Below are 22,946 nucleotides of genomic sequence, written 5' to 3'. Positions count from 1 at the left end.
TAATGATACTCTCTGTGTTCATTCCCACGCTCTATGACACTGGTGATGCTGCTTGTGTTGGTAGCCTGGCTATAAAATACAGGTGATACTACTTGTGTTGATAGCCTGACTGTATGCTACTAATGATACTGTCTGTGTTCATTCCCATGTTCTATGATACAGGTGATACTACTTGTGTTGATAGCCTGACTGTATGCTACTAATGATACTGTCTGTGTTCATTCCCACGCTCTATGATACAGGTGATACTGCTTGTGTTGTTGGCCTGACTGTATGCTACTAATGATACTGTCTGTGTTCATTCCCACGCTCTATGATACAGGTGATACTACTTTTGTTGATAGCCTGACTGTATGCTACTAATGATACTGTCTGTGTTCATTCCCACGCTCTATGATACAGGTGATGCTGCTTGTGTTGGTAGCCTTGCTATAAGATACAGGTGATACTACTTGTGTTGATAGCCTGACTGTATGCTACTAATGATACTGTCTGTGTTCATTCCCACGCTCTATGACACAGGTGATACTGCTTGTGTTGATAGCCTGACTGTATGCTACTAATGATACTGTCTGTGTTCATTCCCACGCTCTATGGTACAGGTGATACTACTTGTGTTGATAGCCTGACTCTATGCTACTAATGATACTGTCTGCGTTCATTCCTATTCTCTATGATACAGGTGATGCTGCTTGAGTTGATATTCTGACTGTATGCTACTAATGATACTGTCTGTGTTCATTCCCACTCTCTATGATACAGGTGATACTGCTTGTGTTGATAGCCTGACTGTATGCTACTAATGATACTGTCTGTGTTCATTCCCACGCTCTATGATACAGGTGATGCTGCTTGTGTTGGTAGCCTTGCTATAAGATACAAGTGATTCTACTTGTGTTGATAGCCTGACTGTATGCTACTAATGATAGTGTCTGTGTTTATTCCCATGCTCTATGATACATGTGATACTACTTGTGTTTATAGCCTGACTGTATGCTACTAATGATACTGTCTGTGTTCATTCCCACGCTCTATGACACAGGTGATACTGCTTGTGTTGATAGCCTGACTGTATGCAACTAATGATACTGTCTGTGTTCATTCCCACGCTCTATGGTACAGGTGATACTACTTGTGTTGATAGGCTGACTGTATGCTACTAATGATGCTCTCTGCGTTCATTCCTATGCTCTATGGTACAGGTGATACTACTTGTGTTGATAGCCTGACTGTATGCTACTAATGATACTGTCTGTGTTCATTCCCACGCTCTATGATACAGGTGATGCTGCTTGTGTTGGTAGCCTTGCTATAAGATACAGGTGATACTACTTGTGTTGATAGCCTGACTGTATGCTACTAATGATACTGTCTGTGTTCATTCCCATGCTCTATGATACAGGTGATACTACTTGTGTTGATAGCCTGACTGTATGCTACTAATGATACTGTCTGTGTTCATTCCCACGCTCTATGATACAGGTGATGCTGCTTGTGTTGGTAGCCTTGCTATAAGATACAGGTGATACTACTTGTGTTGATAGCCTAAATGTATGCTACTAATTATACTGTCTGTGTTCATTCCCATGCACTATGATACAGGTGATACTACTTGTGTTGATAGCCTGACTGTATGCTACTAATGATACTGTCTGTGTTCATTCCCACGCTCTATGACACAGGTGATACTGCTTGTGTGGTTGGCCTGACTGTATGCTACTAATGATACTGTCTGTGTTCATTCCCATGCTCTATGGTACAGGTGATACTACTTTTGTTGATAGCCTGACTGTATGCTACTAATGATACTGTCTGTGTTCATTCCCACGCTCTATGATACAGGTGATGCTGCTTGTGTTGGTAGCCTTGCTATAACATACAGATGATACTACTTGTGTTGATAGCCTGACTGTATGCTACTTATGATAGTGTCTGTGTTCATTCCCATGCACTATGATACAGGTGATACTACTTGTGTTGATAGCCTGACTGTATGCTACTAATGATACTGTCTGTGTTCATTCCCACGCTCTATGACACAGGTGATACTGCTAGTGTTGTTGCCCTGACTGTATGCTACTAATGATACTGTCTGTGTTCATTCCCACGCTCTATGATACAGGTGATGCTGCTTGTGTTGGTAGCCTTGCTATAAGATACAGGTGATACTACTTGTGTTGATAGCCTGACTGTATGCTACTAATGATAATGTCTGTGTTCATTCCCATGCACTATGATACAGGTGATACTACTTGTTTGGATAGCCTGACTGTATGCTACTAATGATACTGTCTGTGTTCATTCCCACGCTCTATGAAACAGGTGATACTGCTTGTGTTGTTGGCCTGACTGTATGCTGCTAATGATAATGTCTGTGTTCATTCACATGCTCTATGATACAGGTGATACTACTTTTGTTGATAGCTTGACTGTATGCTACTTATGATACTGTCTGTGTTTATTCCCATGCACTATGATACAGGTGATACTACTTGTGTTGATAGCCTGACTGTATGCTACTTATGATACTGTCTGTGTTCATTCCCACGCTCTATGACACAGGTGATACTGCTTGTGTTGATAGCCTGACTGTATGCTACTAATGATATTGTCTGTGTTCATTCCCACGCTCTATGGTACAGGTGATACTACTTGTGTTGATAGCCTGACTGTATGCTACTAATGATACTCTCTGCGTTCATTCCTATGCTCTATGGTACAGGTGATACTACTTGTGTTGATAGCCTGACTGTATGCTACAAATGATACTGTCTGTGTTCATTCCCATGCACTATGATACAGGTGATACTACTTGTGTTGATAGCCTGACTGTATGCTACTAATGATACTGTCTGTGTTCATTCCCACGCTCTATGATACAGGTGATACTGCTTGTGTTGTTGGCCTGACTGTATGCTACTAATGATACTCTCTGTGTTCATTCCCATGCTCTATGATACAGGTGATACTACTTTTGTTGATAGCCTGACTGTATGCTACTAATGATACTGTCTGTGTTCATTCCCACGCTCTATGATACAGGTGATGCTGCTTGTGTTGGTAGCCTTGCTATAAGATACAAGAGAATCTGCTTGTGTTGATAGCCTGACTGTATGCTACTAATGATACTCTCTGTGTTCATTCCCACGCTCTATGACACTGGTGATGCTGCTTGTGTTGGTAGCCTGGCTATAAAATACAGGTGATACTACTTGTGTTGATAGCCTGACTGTATGCTACTAATGATACTGTCTGTGTTCATTGCCATGTTCTATGATACAGGTGATACTACTTGTGTTGATAGCCTGACTGTATGCTACTAATGATACTGTCTGTGTTCATTCCCACGCTCTATGATACAGGTGATACTGCTTGTGTTGTTGGCCTGACTGTATGCTACTAATGATACTGTCTGTGTTCATTCCCACGCTCTATGATACAGGTGATACTACTTTTGTTGATAGCCTGACTGTATGCTACTAATGATACTGTCTGTGTTCATTCCCACGCTCTATGATACAGGTGATGCTGCTTGTGTTGGTAGCCTTGCTATAAGATACAGGTGATACTACTTGTGTTGATAGCCTGACTGTATGCTACTAATGATACTGTCTGTGTTCATTCCCACGCTCTATGACACAGGTGATACTGCTTGTGTTGATAGCCTGACTGTATGCTACTAATGATACTGTCTGTGTTCATTCCCACGCTCTATGGTACAGGTGATACTACTTGTGTTGATAGCCTGACTCTATGCTACTAATGATACTGTCTGCGTTCATTCCTATTCTCTATGATACAGGTGATGCTGCTTGAGTTGATATTCTGACTGTATGCTACTAATGATACTGTCTGTGTTCATTCCCACTCTCTATGATACAGGTGATACTGCTTGTGTTGATAGCCTGACTTTATGCTACTAATGATACTGTCTGTGTTCATTCCCACGCTCTATGATACAGGTGATGCTGCTTGTGTTGGTAGCCTTGCTATAAGATACAGGTGATACTACTTGTGTTGATAGCCTGACTGCATGCTACTAATGATACTGTCTGTGTTCATTCCCACGCTCTATGATACAGGTGATGCTGCTTGTGTTGGTAGCCTTGCTATAAGATACAGGTGATACTGCTTGTGTTGATAGCCTGACTGTATGCTACTAATGATACTGTCTGTGTTCATTCCCATGCTCTATGATACAGGTGATACTACTTGTGTTGATAGCCTGACTGTATGCTACTAATGATACTGTATGTGTTCATTCCCATGCTCTATGATACAGGTGATACTGCTTGTGTTGTTGGCCTGACTGTATGCTACTAATGATACTGTCTGTGTTCATTCCCATGCTCTATGATACAGATGATACTACTTTTGTTGATAGCCTGACTGTATGCTTCTAATGATACTGTCTGTGTTCATTCCCACGCTCTATGATACAGGTGATGCTGCTTGTGTTGGTAGCCTTGCTATAAGATACAAGTGATACTACTTGTGTTGATAGCCTGACTGTATGCTACTAATGATAGTGTCTGTGTTTATTCCCATGCACTATGATACAGGTGATACTACTTGTGTTGATAGCCTGACTGTATGCTACTAATGATACTGTCTGTGTTCATTCCCACGCTCTATGACACAGGTGATACTGCTTGTGTTGATAGCCTGACTGTATGCTACTAATGATACTGTCTGTGTTCATTCCCACGCTCTATGGTAGAGGTGATACTACTTGTGTTGATAGCCTGACTCTATGCTACTAATGATACTCTCTGCGTTCATTCCTATGCTCTATGGTACAGGTGATACTACTTGTGTTGATAGCCTGACTGTATGCTAGTAATGATACTGTCTGTGTTCATTCCCACGGTCTATGATACAAGTGATGCTGCTTGTGTTGGTAGCCTTGCTATAAGATACAGGTGATACTACTTGTGTTGATAGCCTGACTGTATGCTACTAATGATACTGTCTGTGTTCATTCCCACGCTCTATGATACAGGTGATACTGCTTGTGTTGTTGGCCTGACTGTATGCTACTAATGATACTCTCTGTGTTCATTCCCATGCTCTATGATACAGGTGATACTGCTTTTGTTGATAGCCTGACTGTATGCTACTAATGATACTGTCTGTGTTCATTCCCACGCTCTATGATACAGGTGATGCTGCTTGTGTTGGTAGCCTTGCTATAAGATACAAGAGAATCTGCTTGTGTTGATAGCCTGACTGTATGCTACTAATGATACTCTCTGTGTTCATTCCCACGCTCTATGACACTGGTGATGCTGCTTGTGTTGGTAGCCTGGCTATAAGATACAGGTGATACTACTTGTGTTGATAGCCTGACTGTATGCTACTAATGATACTGTCTGTGTTCATTCCCATGTTCTATGATACAGGTGATACTACTTGTGTTGATAGCCTGACTGTATGCTACTAATGATACTGTCTGTGTTCATTCCCACGCTCTATGATACAGGTGATACTGCTTGTGTTGTTGGCCTGACTGTATGCTACTAATGATACTGTCTGTGTTCATTCCCACGCTCTATGATACAGGTGATACTACTTTTGTTGATAGCCTGACTGTATGCTACTAATGATACTGTCTGTGTTCATTCCCACGCTCTATGATACAGGTGATGCTGCTTGTGTTGGTAGCCTTGCTATAAGATACAGATGATACTACTTGTGTTGATAGCCTGACTGTATGCTACTAATGATACTGTCTGTGTTCATTCCCACGCTCTATGACACAGGTGATACTGCTTGTGTTGATAGCCTGACTGTATGCTACTAATGATACTGTCTGTGTTCATTCCCACGCTCTATGGTACAGGTGATACTACTTGTGTTGATAGCCTGACTGTATGCTACTAATGATACTGTCTGCGTTCATTCCTATTCTCTATGATACAGGTGATGCTGCTTGAGTTGATATTCTGACTGTATGCTACTAATGATACTGTCTGTGTTCATTCCCACTCTCTATGATACAGGTGATACTGCTTGTGTTGATAGCCTGACTTTATGCTACTAATGATACTGTCTGTGTTCATTCCCACGCTCTATGATACAGGTGATGCTGCTTGTGTTGGTAGCCTTGCTATAAGATACAGGTGATACTACTTGTGTTGATAGCCTGACTGCATGCTACTAATGATACTGTCTGTGTTCATTCCCACGCTCTATGATACAGGTGATGCTGCTTGTGTTGGTAGCCTTGCTATAAGATACAGGTGATACTGCTTGTGTTGATAGCCTGACTGTATGCTACTAATGATACTGTCTGTGTTCATTCCCATGCTCTATGATACAGGTGATACTACTTGTGTTGATAGCCTGACTGTATGCTACTAATGATACTGTATGTGTTCATTCCCATGCTCTATGATACAGGTGATACTGCTTGTGTTGTTGGCCTGACTGTATGCTACTAATGATACTGTCTGTGTTCATTCCCATGCTCTATGATACAGATGATACTACTTTTGTTGATAGCCTGACTGTATGCTTCTAATGATACTGTCTGTGTTCATTCCCACGCTCTATGATACAGGTGATGCTGCTTGTGTTGGTAGCCTTGCTATAAGATACAAGTGATACTACTTGTGTTGATAGCCTGACTGTATGCTACTAATGATAGTGTCTGTGTTTATTCCCATGCACTATGATACAGGTGATACTACTTGTGTTGATAGCCTGACTGTATGCTACTAATGATACTGTCTGTGTTCATTCCCACGCTCTATGACACAGGTGATACTGCTTGTGTTGATAGCCTGACTGTATGCTACTAATGATACTGTCTGTGTTCATTCCCACGCTCTATGGTAGAGGTGATACTACTTGTGTTGATAGCCTGACTCTATGCTACTAATGATACTCTCTGCGTTCATTCCTATGCTCTATGGTACAGGTGATACTACTTGTGTTGATAGCCTGACTGTATGCTAGTAATGATACTGTCTGTGTTCATTCCCACGGTCTATGATACAGGTGATGCTGCTTGTGTTGGTAGCCTTGCTATAAGATACAGGTGATACTACTTGTGTTGATAGCCTGACTGTATGCTACTAATGATACTGTCTGTGTTCATTCCCATGCTCTATGATACAGGTGATACTACTTGTGTTGATAGCCTGACTGTATGCTACTAATGATACTGTCTGTGTTCATTCCCACGCTCTATGGTAGAGGTGATACTACTTGTGTTGATAGCCTGACTCTATGCTACTAATGATACTCTCTGCGTTCATTCCTATGCTCTATGGTACAGGTGATACTACTTGTGTTGATAGCCTGACTGTATGCTACTAATGATACTGTCTGTGTTCATTCCCACGCCCTATGATACAGGTGATGCTGCTTGTGTTGGTAGCCTTGCTATAAGATACAGGTGATACTACTTGTGTTGATAGCCTGACTGTATGCTACTAATGATACTGTCTGTGTTCATTCCCATGCTCTATGATACAGGTGATACTACTTTTGTTGATAGCCTGACTGTATGCTACTAATGATACTGTCTGTGTTCATTCCCACGCTCTATGATACAGGTGATACTGCTTGTGTTGATATTCTGACTGTATGCTACTAATGATACTCTCTGTGTTCATTCCCACGCTCTATGATACAGGTGATGCTGCTTGTGTTGGTAGCCTTGCTATAAGATACAGGTGATACTACTTGTGTTGATATCCTGACTGTATGCTACTAAGGATACTGTCTGTGTTCATTCCCATGCTCTATGATACAGGTGATACTACTTGTGTTGATAGCCTGACTGTATGCTACTAATGATACTGTCTGTGTTCATTCCCACGCTCTATGATACAGGTGATGCTGCTTGTGTTGGTAGCCTTGCTATAAGATTTAGGTGATACTACTTGTGTTGATAGCCTGACTGTATGCTACTAATGATACTGTCTGTGTTCATTCCCATGCTCTATGATACAGGTGATACTACTTTTGTTGATAGCCTGACTGTATGCTACTAATGATACTGTCTGTGTTCATTCCCACGCTCTATGATACAGGTGATACTGCTTGTGTTGATATTCTGACTGTATGCTACTAATGATACTCTCTGTGTTCATTCCCACGCTCTATGATACAGGTGATGCTGCTTGTGTTGGTAGCCTTGCTATAAGATACAGGTGATACTACTTGTGTTGATATCCTGACTGTATGCTACTAAGGATACTGTCTGTGTTCATTCCCATGCTCTATGATACAGGTGATACTACTTGTGTTGATAGCCTGACTGTATGCTACTAATGATACTGTCTGTGTTCATTCCCACGCTCTATGATACAGGTGATGCTGCTTGTGTTGGTAGCCTTGCTATAAGATTTAGGTGATACTACTTGTGTTGATAGCCTGACTGTATGCTACTAATGATACTGTCTGTGTTCATTCCCATGCTCTATGATACAGGTGATACTACTTTTGTTGATAGCCTGACTGTATGCTACTAATGATACTGTCTGTGTTCATTCCCACGCTCTATGATACAGGTGATACTGCTTGTGTTGATATTCTGACTGTATGCTACTAATGATACTCTCTGTGTTCATTCCCACGCTCTATGATACAGGTGATGCTGCTTGTGTTGGTAGCCTTGCTATAAGATACAGGTGATACTACTTGTGTTGATATCCTGACTGTATGCTACTAAGGATACTGTCTGTGTTCATTCCCATGCTCTATGATACAGGTGATACTACTTGTGTTGATAGCCTGACTGTATGCTACTAATGATACTGTCTGTGTTCATTCCCACGCTCTATGATACAGGTGATGCTGCTTGTGTTGGTAGCCTTGCTATAAGATTTAGGTGATACTACTTGTGTTGATAGCCTGACTGTATGCTACTAATGATACTGTCTGTGTTCATTCCCATGCTCTATGATACAGGTGATACTACTTGTGTTGATAGCCTGACTGTATGCTACTAATGATACTGTCTGTGTTCATTTCCACGCTCTATGATACAGGTGATACTGCTTGTGTTGATATTCTGACTGTATGCTACTAATGATACTGTCTGTGTTCATTCCCACGCTCTATGATACAGGTGATACTACTTGTGTTGATAGCCTGACTGTATGCTACTAATGATACTGTCTGTGTTCATTCCCACGCTCTATGATACAGGTGATGCTGCTTGTGTTGGTAGCCTTGCTATAAGATACAGGTGATAATACTTGTGTTGATAGCCTGACTGTATGCTACTAAGGATACTGTCTGTGTTCATTCCCATGCTCTATGACACAGGTGATACTGCTTGTGTTGTTGGCCTGACTGTATGCTACTAATGATACTGTCTGTGTTCATTCCCACGCTGTATGGTACAGGTGATACTACTTGTTTTGATAGACTGACTGTATGCTACTAATGATACTGTCTGTGTTCATTCTCACGCTCTATGATACAGGTGATGCTGCTTGTGTTGGTAGCCTTGCTATAAGATACAGGTGATACTACTTGTGTTGATAGCCTGACTGTATGCTACTAATGATACTGTCTGTGTTCATTCCCATGCACTATGATACAGGTGATACTACTTGTGTTGATAGCCTGACTGTATGCTACTAATGATAATGTCTGTGTTCATTCCCACGCTCTATGACGCAGGTGATACTGCTAGTGTTGTTGGCCTGACTGTATGCTACTAATGATACTGTCTGTGTTCATTCCCACGCTCTATGATACAGGTGATGCTGCTTGTGTTGGTAGCCTTGCTATAAGATACAGGTGATACTACTTGTGTTGATAGCCTGACTGTATGCTACTAATGATAGTGTCTGTGTTCATTCCCATGCACTATGATACAGGTGATACTACTTGTTTGGATAGCCTGACTGTATGCTACTAATGATACTGTCTGTGTTCATTCCCATGCTCTATGACACAGGTGATACTGCTTGTGTTGTTGGCCTGACTGTATGCTACTAATGATACTGTCTGTGTTCATTCCCACGCTCTATGATACAGGTGATACTACTTTTGTTGATAGCCTGACTGTATGCTACTAATGATACTGTCTGTGTTCATTCCCACGCTCTATGATACAGGTGATGCTGCTTGTGTTGGTAGCCTTGCTATAAGATACAAGTGATAGTACTTGTGTTGATAGCCTGACTTTATGCTAGTAATGATAGTGTCTGTGTTTATTCCCATGCACTATGATACAGGTGATACTACTTGTGTTGATAGCCTGACTGTATGCTACTTATGATACTGTCTGTGTTCATTCCCACGCTCTATGACACAGGTGATACTGCTTGTGTTGATAGCCTGACTGTATGCTAGTAATGATACTGTCTGTGTTCATTCCCACGCTCTATGGTAGAGGTGATACTACTTGTGTTGATAGCCTGACTCTATGCTACTAATGATACTCTCTGCGTTCATTCCTATGCTCTATGGTACAGGTGATACTACTTGTGTTGATAACCTGACTGTATGCTACTAATGATACTGTCTGTGTTCATTCCCACGCTCTATGATACAGGTGATGCTGCTTGTGTTGGTAGCCTTGCTATAAGATACAGGTGATACTACTTGTGTTGATAGCCTGATTGTATGCTACTAATGATACTGTCTGTGTTCATTCCCACGCTCTATGATACAGGTGATACTGCTTGTGTTGATAGCCTGACTGTATGCTACTAATGATATTGTCTGTGTTCATTCCCCCGCTCTATGATACAGGTGATGCTGCTTGTGTTGGTAGCCTTGCTATAAGATACAGGTGATACTACTTGTGTTGATAGCCTGACTGTATGCTACTAATGATACTGTCTGTGTTCATTCCCACGCTCTATGATACAGGTGATACTGCTTGTGTTGATATTCTGACTGTATGCTACTAATGGTACTGTCTGTGTTCATTCCCACGCTCTATGATACAGGTGATGCTGCTTGTGTTGGTAGCCTTGCTATAAGATACAGGTGATACTACTTGTGTTGATAGCCTGACTGTATGCTACTAATGATACTGTCTGTGTTCATTCCCATGCACTATGATACAGGTGATACTACTTGTGTTGATAGCCTGACTGTATGCTAGTAATGATACTGTCTGTGTTCATTCCCACGCTCTATGACAGAGGTGATACTGCTTGTGTTGTTGGCCTGACTGTATGCTACTAATGATACTGTCTGTGTTCATTCCCATGCTCTATGATACAGGTGATACTACTTTTGTTGATAGCCTGACTGTATGCTACTAATGATACTGTCTGTGTTCATTCCCACGCTCTATGACAGAGGTGATACTGCTTGTGTTGTTGGCCTGACTGTATGCTACTAATGATACTGTCTGTGTTCATTCCCATGCTCTATGATACAGGTGATACTACTTTTGTTGATAGCCTGACTGCATGCTACTAATGATACTGTCTGTGTTCATTCCCACGCTCTATGATACAGGTGATACTGCTTGTGTTGATATTCTGACTGTATGCTACTAATGATACTGTCTGTGTTCATTCCTACGCTCTATGATACAGGTGATGCTGCTTGTGTTGGTAGCCTTGCTATAAGATACAAGTGATACTACTTGTGTTGATAGCCTGACTGTATAGTTATTCATATTTTAAGTCATTAGTTTGCATAATCTAATCTAGACTTAGACACCATGACGAATGGCACGGGTTTGGTGCTGACGAACAAAGAAAGATAATCATGGCCAATCGGGATTTTAACCAACGTTTCTGTCACACAGGGACACATATGTGCAGAGCAAGATGACTGGGCCACCCGTGCCCCCGAACCCGAGTATATGTTTTGTCATGTTCTTTATAACCGAAGTTGATTGATCCCATTTGACGACAGCAACTAATACATTTGTAGCCTCCAGAAACAAACATACATACTCCCGTGAAGATCCGGGTTAGAATGGATCTACGGAAACCCATGTGTGTCGTGAGACGCGACGAACGGGATCGGACTGTCAGTCATGCTGACTTGGTTGATGCATGTCATCTAACCAAATTGCGTAGATCCATGTTCATGGTGTCACTAACTGGATTATCTGATGCACACTCCAGTGCGGAGTTCAACAACAAACAAACAGAAACAGCCATACACAAAGACATGCTTCATTGTTATACACTTTGAGTGAAACAACAAATAATCAACATGAATGGGGAAACGGTCGCATTCCGTGTCAAGTCCATTGCAAGTGTACATCAGTGTCCAGAAGTTGAGGCCATTTCACAACTTTCGATCTTCAAGCTCGTTTGTCTTGGATAATCTAAAATAAAAACAACCTGTCAAATATGCAACATTTTACTACTAGAAAATGGGATATTGATCAACCGATAATTGAATGTAAAAGCTCAATTTTGAATCGTTCTACGATAGACGTGAAGTTTGCCATCAGCACGGGTTTGGTGCTGACAAACTTAGGTACATAATCAGACCGAACGGGGATTCGAGACCCATGGTTAGGGTTTCTGGCACACAGTGGAACACATATGCATAGCGAATTCCAACGACTTAGACGACTGGGCCACCTGTGTCCCTCCTTCCCAATTATATGTAATAAGTCACTTCGTTATAACCGTAGTTAATTCATTCCATTTGACGGCAGCAGTTAATACATCTGTAGGCTCTAGAAACAAACATACCCCAAGTGTAGATCCGGGATAGAATGGGTCTTCAGCGAGCCATGCTTGTCGTAAAAGGCGACGGGTGGTTAGGCTCGCTGACTGCAATCACTGGATTGTCTGGTCGCATGCGGCGTTAAAGAACATACAAGCAAACAATTAAACAAACATAACATAGAAATGCATCATTATTGTACGCTTTGATCAAAACTACAAACAATGAGCATGGAAGGGGAAAGAATCACTTTCCTTGAGATACGGTTTCACATCGTCAAGTCCACAGCATCTGTACATCCGTGTCCAGAGGTTAAGCCATTTCACAAATTTCGATATTCAAGCTCATGTGTCTTTGAGAAACTAAAATAACCACACAATGTTAACCATATAGCAATGACTACAAGAGAAGGGGACTTTGATCAACAGATAACTGAATTAATATATTGAACATTTGAATCCTCGTCGTTCTACAGTGCATGTGAAGTTACTGCTGAACATGGCCCATGATGTCTAAACAAACAATTTACTGCCATGCCCCCATCAGTCCCGAACTCCGTCCATATACGTTGTCCATATACAGATATATATAGTATGAATACATCTGGGAAATATTAAGCATGTTAAGTGTCCCATAACAAAAGTTATTTGACTACCCATTCACCCTTCTGCTTCTCTGAACCATACGATACGATGCGACCATCATGCTTGTTCAACCTATCAGCATCAAAAGGTGATCCATATCACATTATGAGTACATTCTTAACATGGAGATCTATCACACTGATGTCACGAACTAAATCCAAGCAGTCCACAATTCATTTCAAATTAATTGTTTGTATAATATCAACAGTCCTTACAATCTATCTCTAGTCTCGGACCAGCAGACAAATGGCCGTTTCCACCCAATATAACTCCCAACCAATCACTCGTTAAAACGAGTATTTCATCGCCTGGTATAAAAGGGTTCCACTGTACCGTACTGTAAGTCTATACTTTATATGTAACTGTTCACATTGTTATATGTGATTTGATGTCTGATTGCAGACACACTATTGAATATACGAGTCAGATTATCATAATAATGTAAACGGTCGGAATGATACCAACAAACTATGCTTATGAAGGATATACTATAAGTGCACTAAATCATATTACCTTTGCAGCAACACCTGTACATTCTAAAGGACAAGATGGTTGTGGAGGGAAGAAAACAAAGTTGAATAGTATTAATGTCCAAAGTCAATATAATCAATTTGAGTGGTTATTGGAAACAACAAAAGTCTTTCACTGAATTAAACTATGCACATGTTAATATGCTATAGGAAAAAAACGGTTTTGTACGGCAAACATGATATACGATTGACATATTTCTTAAATGTGCATAGTTAACATTTATGAATGATAAGAAAAGTGAGAGTACAAATTATAAATAAAGCAGAGAGAGAAAGGGCGATACACGTTAGAGTTAGTTTATACAACAAACGGAAGTTGACAATTGATTATTGAAGGCACACATTCTCTTTCATCACTTCACACACATTCAGTCATGATGCCCTCTCAATGTTATTGACATGTGAACATTCACAATGAGAGGTAGACCTTCTATGTGTCACGTACACTCGCAGTGACTGCAGCTTGGTGGTATAGTAATTGTACATGAATTGTCTTACCTATTTCTAAATTATTAGAATAGTTGACAAATATCATAATGGAGACGTGCATGTCTCAGATCATTTTTTTCTGATAGTAGACTGTTTCTCTACTGCATTTCAAACTGCATATGTAATCACACAAATATATTTTTCGAAAATAAAGAATAGTACAGATGTATGGCACATTAATTTAAACAAAACATCGAAAATGATGTATTTCATATATTTTTGTAAACAAAGAGGCTTTTACAAGAAAAAAATAGTGTTTTTGTATAAAAGATGAGGGGGATAAAACTAATGAAACAAAAATATACAATAGATGCAAAAACAAATATGGGCATACTTTATACAGGTGGGGGCGGGAATAACATGAATGTCCGCCGATTTAATCTTCTGGGGGCGTGCCTGTACCAATAAAAGTTGTCCGGGGAGGGGCGGGGGGAGGTGGTCGGTGTGTGGTGGCGGTGGGTGTTACTTTGCGACACTGGGACAAAACTGCTAATGTGTCCTTTCTCAACACCAGCTGCGGTTTTCTAAATTTAGATGTGACATACTGTTTCCGGTTCCAAATTCAATACAGGGACAAATATACAAATAACACAGCTCTACACTGTAAACACGGCATGTGCATACTGAAATTAGATTCTTTCCCAAATTCAGGGTGTCGTTCAACTTACCTGCATCAGCACCTGTAGTTGGTGGATCAGAAGAGAAACGGTAGCCTCCATTAACAATGTCGCGGGAAAACCCATATACAGCGAATCTGCTGGCAGAGCGGACGATGTATCTGCCGTATGAAGAATTTCTTCCCGCTTTGTAATCACTGCCGGGGATGTCCACCCAGTCCAGTGCAACAGGGACCATATCAACAGTAAATACTTCAATATCCGTTACATGTTGTTTAGTCAGTATGTTTATACACTCTGTATCAGGAATCAATGCACTGTTCACGAAATACGTAACTGGAACTACAACAACAAACCCATGACGATATACATCTGTGCTGTTTCTACACAGGGTTGCCATGACAGGCCTTGTAGCAGTAAGATACAGACTCTCATTATAGGCGAGGTATTGGCGATATACACGGTTGTCACCCAGAGAGAATGTAGATCCAATGTTCAACATAATTTCAGCGTCGCTCTGGTCACTAATAACTTGTAGCTGGTATGTCGCGTTCCTAAAATAGGAGTGGTCACCTGTATACATAACATACTCCGTCCCATGATGTCGTACAGGTAATAGTTGCGTCGCGGCCGTGAAGTAATCGCCTTGCATTGCCCCACTGAACACAGCTACAGTGTTTGTTGTGTTGATTACAGTTCCAGTCAGGTCATAGTCACTCTTCATCGTGAAGGTCTGGTACTCATCTAGAGTCACATGAATCGTGTCTCCGTCGTTGTAGGTCATGTTGTCATAGGTGACGTTCCCCTCCAGCATCAGCGTGATGTCCACGTCTGTCTTGTGGTTGTGGTTAGCTATCACTAACACCACGTGGCCCATGTCTCCCAGACAGGTTGATACTACATACCTTGACCCTAGGGCAGAGATCGGGAGGGGAGAAAAGAAGCCATTTCCCATGTATGTGTGAACGCCCATGTTCTTACCAAAGACATGGATTACGTAAGCCTTGTTTTCCACACCCACCGTCACCAACAATGACGGATCTATGTTAGCATAAGTGATCCCGTGTGGCGTTACAGTCCTTGTGTCGTTATATCCCAGCTGTGGATAATCAACCAGAAAGGACCCCCCTGTTTCTCCAGCTGCCACTGCAACTACATCAGTATAATGCTGATATTGAAAAGATGCCAGTAGGTAGCTCACACCTGGAAGAAGCATACACAGTTTGTAAGTAGGGTTTTAGATGGATAACAACTGTACATCATAGCTTCTGACACTTCCTCGGCAAGTCACAGTGACGGTGTCACTGTAGGGCATTCTGAACATTCCCACGCTGAATGTCGTTTTACAGCGATACAGTTGGTTGTTATATGACTGTAAGTATACATATGTGGCCACATCTACCGAATGGAAGTGTATGAAATAGTTAATATGAAAACATAAGTATGATCATGTGTGCTGCTGTGGATATGAATACGTCCCACTGTTATTATCGGTGTTAGCGATTCAGAGAGTCGCCATACATTTGGAAAGAAAAGTTGAGCACTACCCTTCTTTATGTTCCTTTACCCCGTCCTGTCATGTATCTCTGTACATAAGACGTTGGTGTCTGATAAATGTATAAGATACCACCGATATCTGTTGAAAATGTAGCTCCAGAGTATTGTTTGTTTCTTAAGATCGTCACGAGTTCTGAGTCATATGGTAAGATTCAAAGCTTTAGAAGGATATTCAATAATCTTTAGCTATGAGTCACTTAAAGCACATCCTACCAGATACTCAATTCCGGTATAGTATTTCAAAACGAGCATGTCATAATGGAAACAAAAATAAATGTGTCAAGTGATTTTAATTTTATTTTATATGGAATGTACTCCGAGCCGACCATTCTCTGTTTATCCCCATAATGCCGACATTTTACCAAAACTCAAATAATAGATATATTCTGATGTTATTAACCATTTGATATATCGTAAGACTTTTAATATACTCAACAACAAAAGTTCCTGTGACACCAATAGGTTAGTGTATTTTTCAAACAAGTAAAGTTTGGTTTTCAATAATGTAGTACATGTATGGAATCAAGTCACAAAAACGCAACTGCTACAGAAAAGCATGCATGCCATGCAAAAGTTGACTTTTATGCAAGCCCCATGCATTTCACTACCCAAGAATTGGTATAAAAACATGTGCGTTAACGGGATTCCATATGCATTGTTTAGCATCGTGCTGACAACAACCACTCAAAAAAATAAAAAATTACGCAATTATTCAACATTATGAAATACCACGCCTGTCCGAAAATGAGTGTCTGTGAGCCATTGGTATGCTTGAAGCAGGATCGAGTCAACGTGATGTTGCACGACAATTTAACGTCCACAGAAACACCATTTGGTGTTTATGGCAACGTTGGCAACAGACGAATGCAGTCACAGGCCACCCTCGGAGTGGTAGGCCACACGTAACCAATAATCGACAAGACAACTGGATTCGAACAACACACCAACGAAATCGATTCCAGTCAGCAACAGTGACTGCAAGAAGCATCCTTGGCCTTCAACGACTATCTCACAAACCGTACGTCGTCGCCTCAGATGTGCATGCCTTGTCGCCAGAAGACCCGCCAGAGGTCCCCTTTCACCTCAGCCACAGCGAGGGACGGATTCGAGTGTACCGACGTCGAGCTGAACATTACGTCAATCATTGTGTCATGGAAGAAGATCGGTTCGGGGGCGGCGGCGTTATGGTATAGGGTGGGATTACAGCAAGACAGAGGACCCATTTGATAGTGGTGGACGGAAATCTCAATGGACAGCGCTACCGCAGCGAGATCATCGGCCCTGATGTTCTACGGTTTTTGCGTCGTCATGGCCCAGGCATTACTTTTCAACATGACAACGCCCGGCCTCATATTGCTCGACTTGTTCAGGATTCTCTTCAACAAAACAACGTGAATGTCATCCCCTGGCCGGCTCGCTCACCTGATCTCTCACCAATCGAGCACATGTGGAACGAGATAGATCGGCGCCTTCGACGTCAACCACGTGTTCCACAGACACTCCAGGAATTTCGAAACATGCTCCAGCAGATATGGACAGATATCCCACAGGAATTTATGTGGCGACTGGTCCATTCCATGACACGAAGATGTGTAAATTGACATTTTGGCATGTTCATGTTTTTTTTTTATGAAATCACGCATTTTCTGAAGTCAGTATGGCAACTTAAACCATTTGAACACTTACAGGAGTCTTTTATCTTTTGCAAACCGAATTTGTTTCAAATTTGGTAAAAAAACTTAACTTTGCATTCAATCTTATTCAATGTCACAGGAACTTTTGTTGTTCAGTATATTATATTTTAGGATTACAACTTTGAAATACATATTTGTTATTCCTTATATTGTATATACTTGCATCACATCGGGCTTTCCTCCAACATCAAGCTGACATGCCATGATATAACTGAAATACTGCTCAAAGCGGCTTTAAACAAATCAAAGAAGCTATGTCTATACTTATACCCTCAGGGTATTCTTGTCCGCCAGTCCGGGTGTTGGTAGATACAGGTGTGGGTAGTGTCGTTACACCTGCATTTGTTGAGGCCGGGGTTTGTGTCGTCAGAGTTGCTGAACCTAAACAGAAACAAGATCTTAGATACTCTTTTAAGAGTTGCTAGACCGAGGTTTCAAATCACATAAAATTCTTCTTAACATGAAAACAGCTGATATTAATGTCGCAGATTCGCGTATTAATTTCAACACTACTCAACATTCGATAGCTTTATGTCATGTCTCATTCACGCATGTGAAATGTACATAATCCCTAAAATGACATACTTATTATGTATATATACATATGACCTTTTTGGTACTATTCTTTAGGTATCAAGACTCGTTTGTGCATTCTACCTCTTGTACAGATTCTATTTGAAATGCTCCAATTTGGAATGCTTCATGTAGTTGCAGCTGGCAAAGTCACGTTGTTTTAGAGCTACTCGTGTACCTGAAATGTCCTAAATTCACAGATAACTACCTAGGACTCACATAGTGGTAGGGGTATGTAATAAGGTTTCCTTCTCTGCAGTCATACAGAATGTAGAATGACAGACACGACGTGACTAGGCCCTTGGGTTTGTAGGACACAGGGGAACTCAGGCGTACAGTAGAGATAACAAAATGTGCAGACAAATGTTCCCATTGTGCTCTCCATGCCCCACGTACTAACTAAGTTCAAAACTACCCTGGGGAGGAGTTGAATCAACTACTGAGAATAACAGATGTGCTTGAAAGGAATTTGATAGTGGAGGCATGCCTCATGAGTAAATGTCTAGTTGAAAAGAAAGAAAAAGTAAGAAATGTTGACGAGATAGTTCACTGTATCAGGTCCTGTGGAGTTTCATTTTCTGTTTGGGAAAAGAGATAGAGCCAAGAACTAAATTGGACTCTCGGTACAGGAAAAGAAATAAGCTTTTGAATTATCTACCTCCAAAGCTTTGATTCTAATAAAATCCTGACACCATGCCAGCGTCCCTGGTTTTGTTGCTCGCTATGGCTCTGTTCGTGATTCATTTGTCAGGCCCTTGAAAAAATTAATGATAAAATAAATAAGATACACCAACCAAAAGCAAATGTCCGGAAACGAATGGAGAACCACAGCGATCTTAAATGAGAAAAGAGCCAAATCACCAAAAGGAAGGTTGTGTATTGTCAAGAAACGATGAATGAAGTGAGTCAGGCCAAAAGGTCAAACAAAACCAAAGAAATTACATCTTAACCATTCCGAGATGTCAGTTTGAGTGAACTGTCAGTCCCGGAGCTCCATGACTTCTTACAAACTCATAATGTGACAACAAAGTCCACTTCAAGGCCCAAACTTCTGGAGATGACAAGCAAACATAACTGATATTTGTGCGTCTGTTTATGTGTTTAGGACATGTGGTGTCCCTGTGTTTAAGTTTAGCATAATACAATATATTATTAATTTCTTCCTGAAAATACATATCTAACCTCGGTGCAACATTTTGTTTATGTGGTGTGTTAGCTGATATTTCGACTTTTAAGGTGCTTGTATAATTGTTTTGTGCATAAGGTAATATCGTCCCTTGTGGTAGTTTTTTTCAAACAGGTTATATCGCAAAATTAGATATACTTGAAATGATTACATACTTTACATAATATTCCGATTGTACATCAATATATGATGAGAATATTAAAGTATAACGTACCAAATTATACATTCATATGCATTCACATAACACAAAACAATGTTGTTTTAGTTATCCACACAAACTGTAATGTATAATATCTACACAGAACTTATCTACACGTGGGCTCGATCGTACAATGTACAGCACTGGGGTTGTGCTATAATTGAAAACTCTAATTAACTCTTGCTAATTAACCACAATTAGTACTGCAGGAGTAATCGCTGATGACTGCAAGATCATATTTTCAAGGCATTATTTGGTCTTTTTCGTTGTGCATGAGTAAGGTTCCATGTATCCTTTGTCGTTACACTGATAATAAGCATGTGCTATTGCAAAAAACTGTTTTAAACGTGTCCTGAACAAACTCAAATTATGATGATGATAAAACGTTAACGTCAGAGAATAGTCTCTCTTGATTATCCCCCGAATTAGATTCAACTGGGCGAAAAAGGCAAAATAGTTGTAACAATTATGTGAATGTATCACAGCAAATCAGGTATGACACCAGGTGTTAGCGAACAAGGGTCAGCATATCCTGCTCTACCGGTCACGCCTAGCCAGTCTTTGTTAAACATTCTCTTGATTACAATAATAGCTTATTGTTATATCAAGCGGGCATCAACCACAAACATGTGTTGTTATACCTAATTCTTTCTTCATAACAAACCCAGTTAACGTAAAAGATCAGTTGACACCGCTGAAACAATGTACTTGTGGATAGCTATTCAAGGAATGTGTATAAAACAGGGTTGTTAAATCAGGGAATATGTATACTCACTGAAACGTTTAGGGAATATTCCCTGCGTGAATCAGACATTACATATTTAATGTAGCATATACACTATATTCCAACATCATCGGTGAATACATTGGAAATATTCCGTGCAGTCGTTGTTTTCAACCAAGAAAATCAAGCGACGGCTAGAGGGCAACAACGAGTACTCAGACCAACAAGCACTCAGAATACGTCACATAATAGGAATATTTCCCTCTTGACACAATGTGCAACGTAGGCCATAGTCTTCTCTTTAAATTGCTTCAATGTCAGACAACAGTAGGGTTTGCGCAAAGTTTATGGTGTAGGGCTCATTTGACTTTAAACAACCTCATTTAATTTAAACTGACAAAACAAATAGACACACGCAACTACTACACCGCACACCGGTGCAGCGTATACACAGCATATTATCGGCTCATCTTACAATAAAATACTAGCTTCTGATTAGTTAAGGAGCAGGGCATTATTGTCCATGTAGCCTGCTCATGTAACCCGCTCATATACCCCGCTGAGAAATCAATCGTTACTTACCTTTGGTAACTTCCTTATCTCACATCAGTATCATTGAGCTAAAATGATCCGATGTTTATCTGAAGGCATTGGGTAAATGGTTGTAAGGGTTTTACTGAGTGAAACTTTGGACATGTATTCGTGGTCTGTATGAACGAATGTCGGTGAGATAAATTCGTTGTCAACCGATCCCTTTGGGCATGTGGTGTGATGTACCCTGTGTGAGAGCCTATGTACCTGAGGACTGGGTACACAGTCTCATACACAGGGTACATCATACCTGACGGCTCGGGGTACATATGTTCTCACACAGTGTACATCACACCTGACGGCTAGGGGTGCATTGGCTCACACACCGGGTACATCACACCTGACGGCTCGGGGTACATAAGCTCTCACACAGGGTACATAACACCTGACGGCTCGGGGTACATAGGCTCTCAAACAGGGTATATCACACCTGGCGGCTCGGGGTGCATAGGCTCACACACCGGGTACATCACACCTGACGGCTCGGGGTACATAGGCTCTCACACAGGGTACATCACACCTGACGGCTCGGGGTACATAGGCTCTCACACAGGGTACATTACACCTGGCGGCTCGGGGTGCATAAGCTCACACACCGGGTACATCACACCTGACGCTCGGGGTACATAGGCTCACACACAGGGTACATCACACCTGACGGCTCGGGGTACATAGGCTCTCACACAGGGTACATGACACCTGACGGCTCGGGGTACATAGGCTCTCACACAGGGTATATCACACCTGGCGGCTCGGGGTACATAGGCTCACACACAGGGTACATCACACCTGACGGCTCGGGGTACATAGGCTCTCACACAGGGTACATAACACCTGACGGCTCGGGCTACATAGGCTCTCACACAGGGTATATCACACCTGGCGGCTCGGGGTGCATAGGCTCAAACACCGGGTACATCACACCTGATGGCTCGGGGTACATAGGCTCTCACACAGGGTACATAACACCTGGCGGCTCGGGGTGCATAGGCTCACACACAGGGTACATCACACCTGACGGCTCGGGGTGCATAGGCTCACACACAGGGTACATCACACCTGACGGCTTGGGGTGCCTATGTTCCCTATGTTTGAGCACATCCCCCCCAAAATTGGTTGACAACTTATAGAGTAGGTATTCAAAGCAATAGTGTTCGAGGGGAAAACCAATAGGGGAATCAAACATGCCTTAAGTGTGGACAGACAACGATATAACCACAAGGCTACCTAATCACTCTTTTTACATAAGACAACCTATGGGAAAACATGTACCAGCAACTCACAGTAACTTCTACACAAAATAAGATATTTTGCACACGTCGGTGCGAAGTTCAGTGAGGATACGTCTCATAACGCCACAGATACAATAAACTCTTTCCAGGGGACTGTTGGTAAAGTGATGCTTAAGCCAACCAGAATGTTCTTATAACAACAAAAGATAACGTACCGTCAACGATTCCAATGTATACCAGGAGTAGTGCCACCTCTATGAAACGCTCCATTGTTACAGACCTTCGCCTGTAC

General features: G+C 41.4%; 2 protein-coding genes across 2 annotated transcripts in view; both read right to left on the bottom strand.

The window, feature by feature from the left end:
* Positions 1–22,946, bottom strand: part of LOC124120969 — a 260,732-nt gene that overhangs the window by 46,318 nt on the left and 191,468 nt on the right. Inside the window, exon 11 of the mRNA XM_048389199.1 lies at positions 14,950–16,101. Coding sequence (XP_048245156.1) covers positions 14,950–16,101 — 1,152 coding nt within the window. The remainder of the gene's footprint in view (positions 1–14,949; positions 16,102–22,946) is intronic.
* Positions 12,098–22,946, bottom strand: part of LOC124141777 (IgGFc-binding protein-like) — a 108,106-nt gene continuing 97,257 nt past the window's right edge. The window contains exon 6 of the mRNA XM_048389204.1: positions 12,098–12,268. The gene's annotated coding sequence lies outside the window, so the exon portion shown is untranslated. The remainder of the gene's footprint in view (positions 12,269–22,946) is intronic.

Source organism: Haliotis rufescens, unplaced genomic scaffold (assembly GCF_023055435.1).
Source record: "Haliotis rufescens isolate VD_foot unplaced genomic scaffold, xgHalRufe1.0.p SCAF_8, whole genome shotgun sequence".
Classification (NCBI taxonomy): domain Eukaryota; kingdom Metazoa; phylum Mollusca; class Gastropoda; order Lepetellida; family Haliotidae; genus Haliotis; species Haliotis rufescens.
This window is presented reverse-complemented; position numbering and strand designations above follow the sequence as displayed.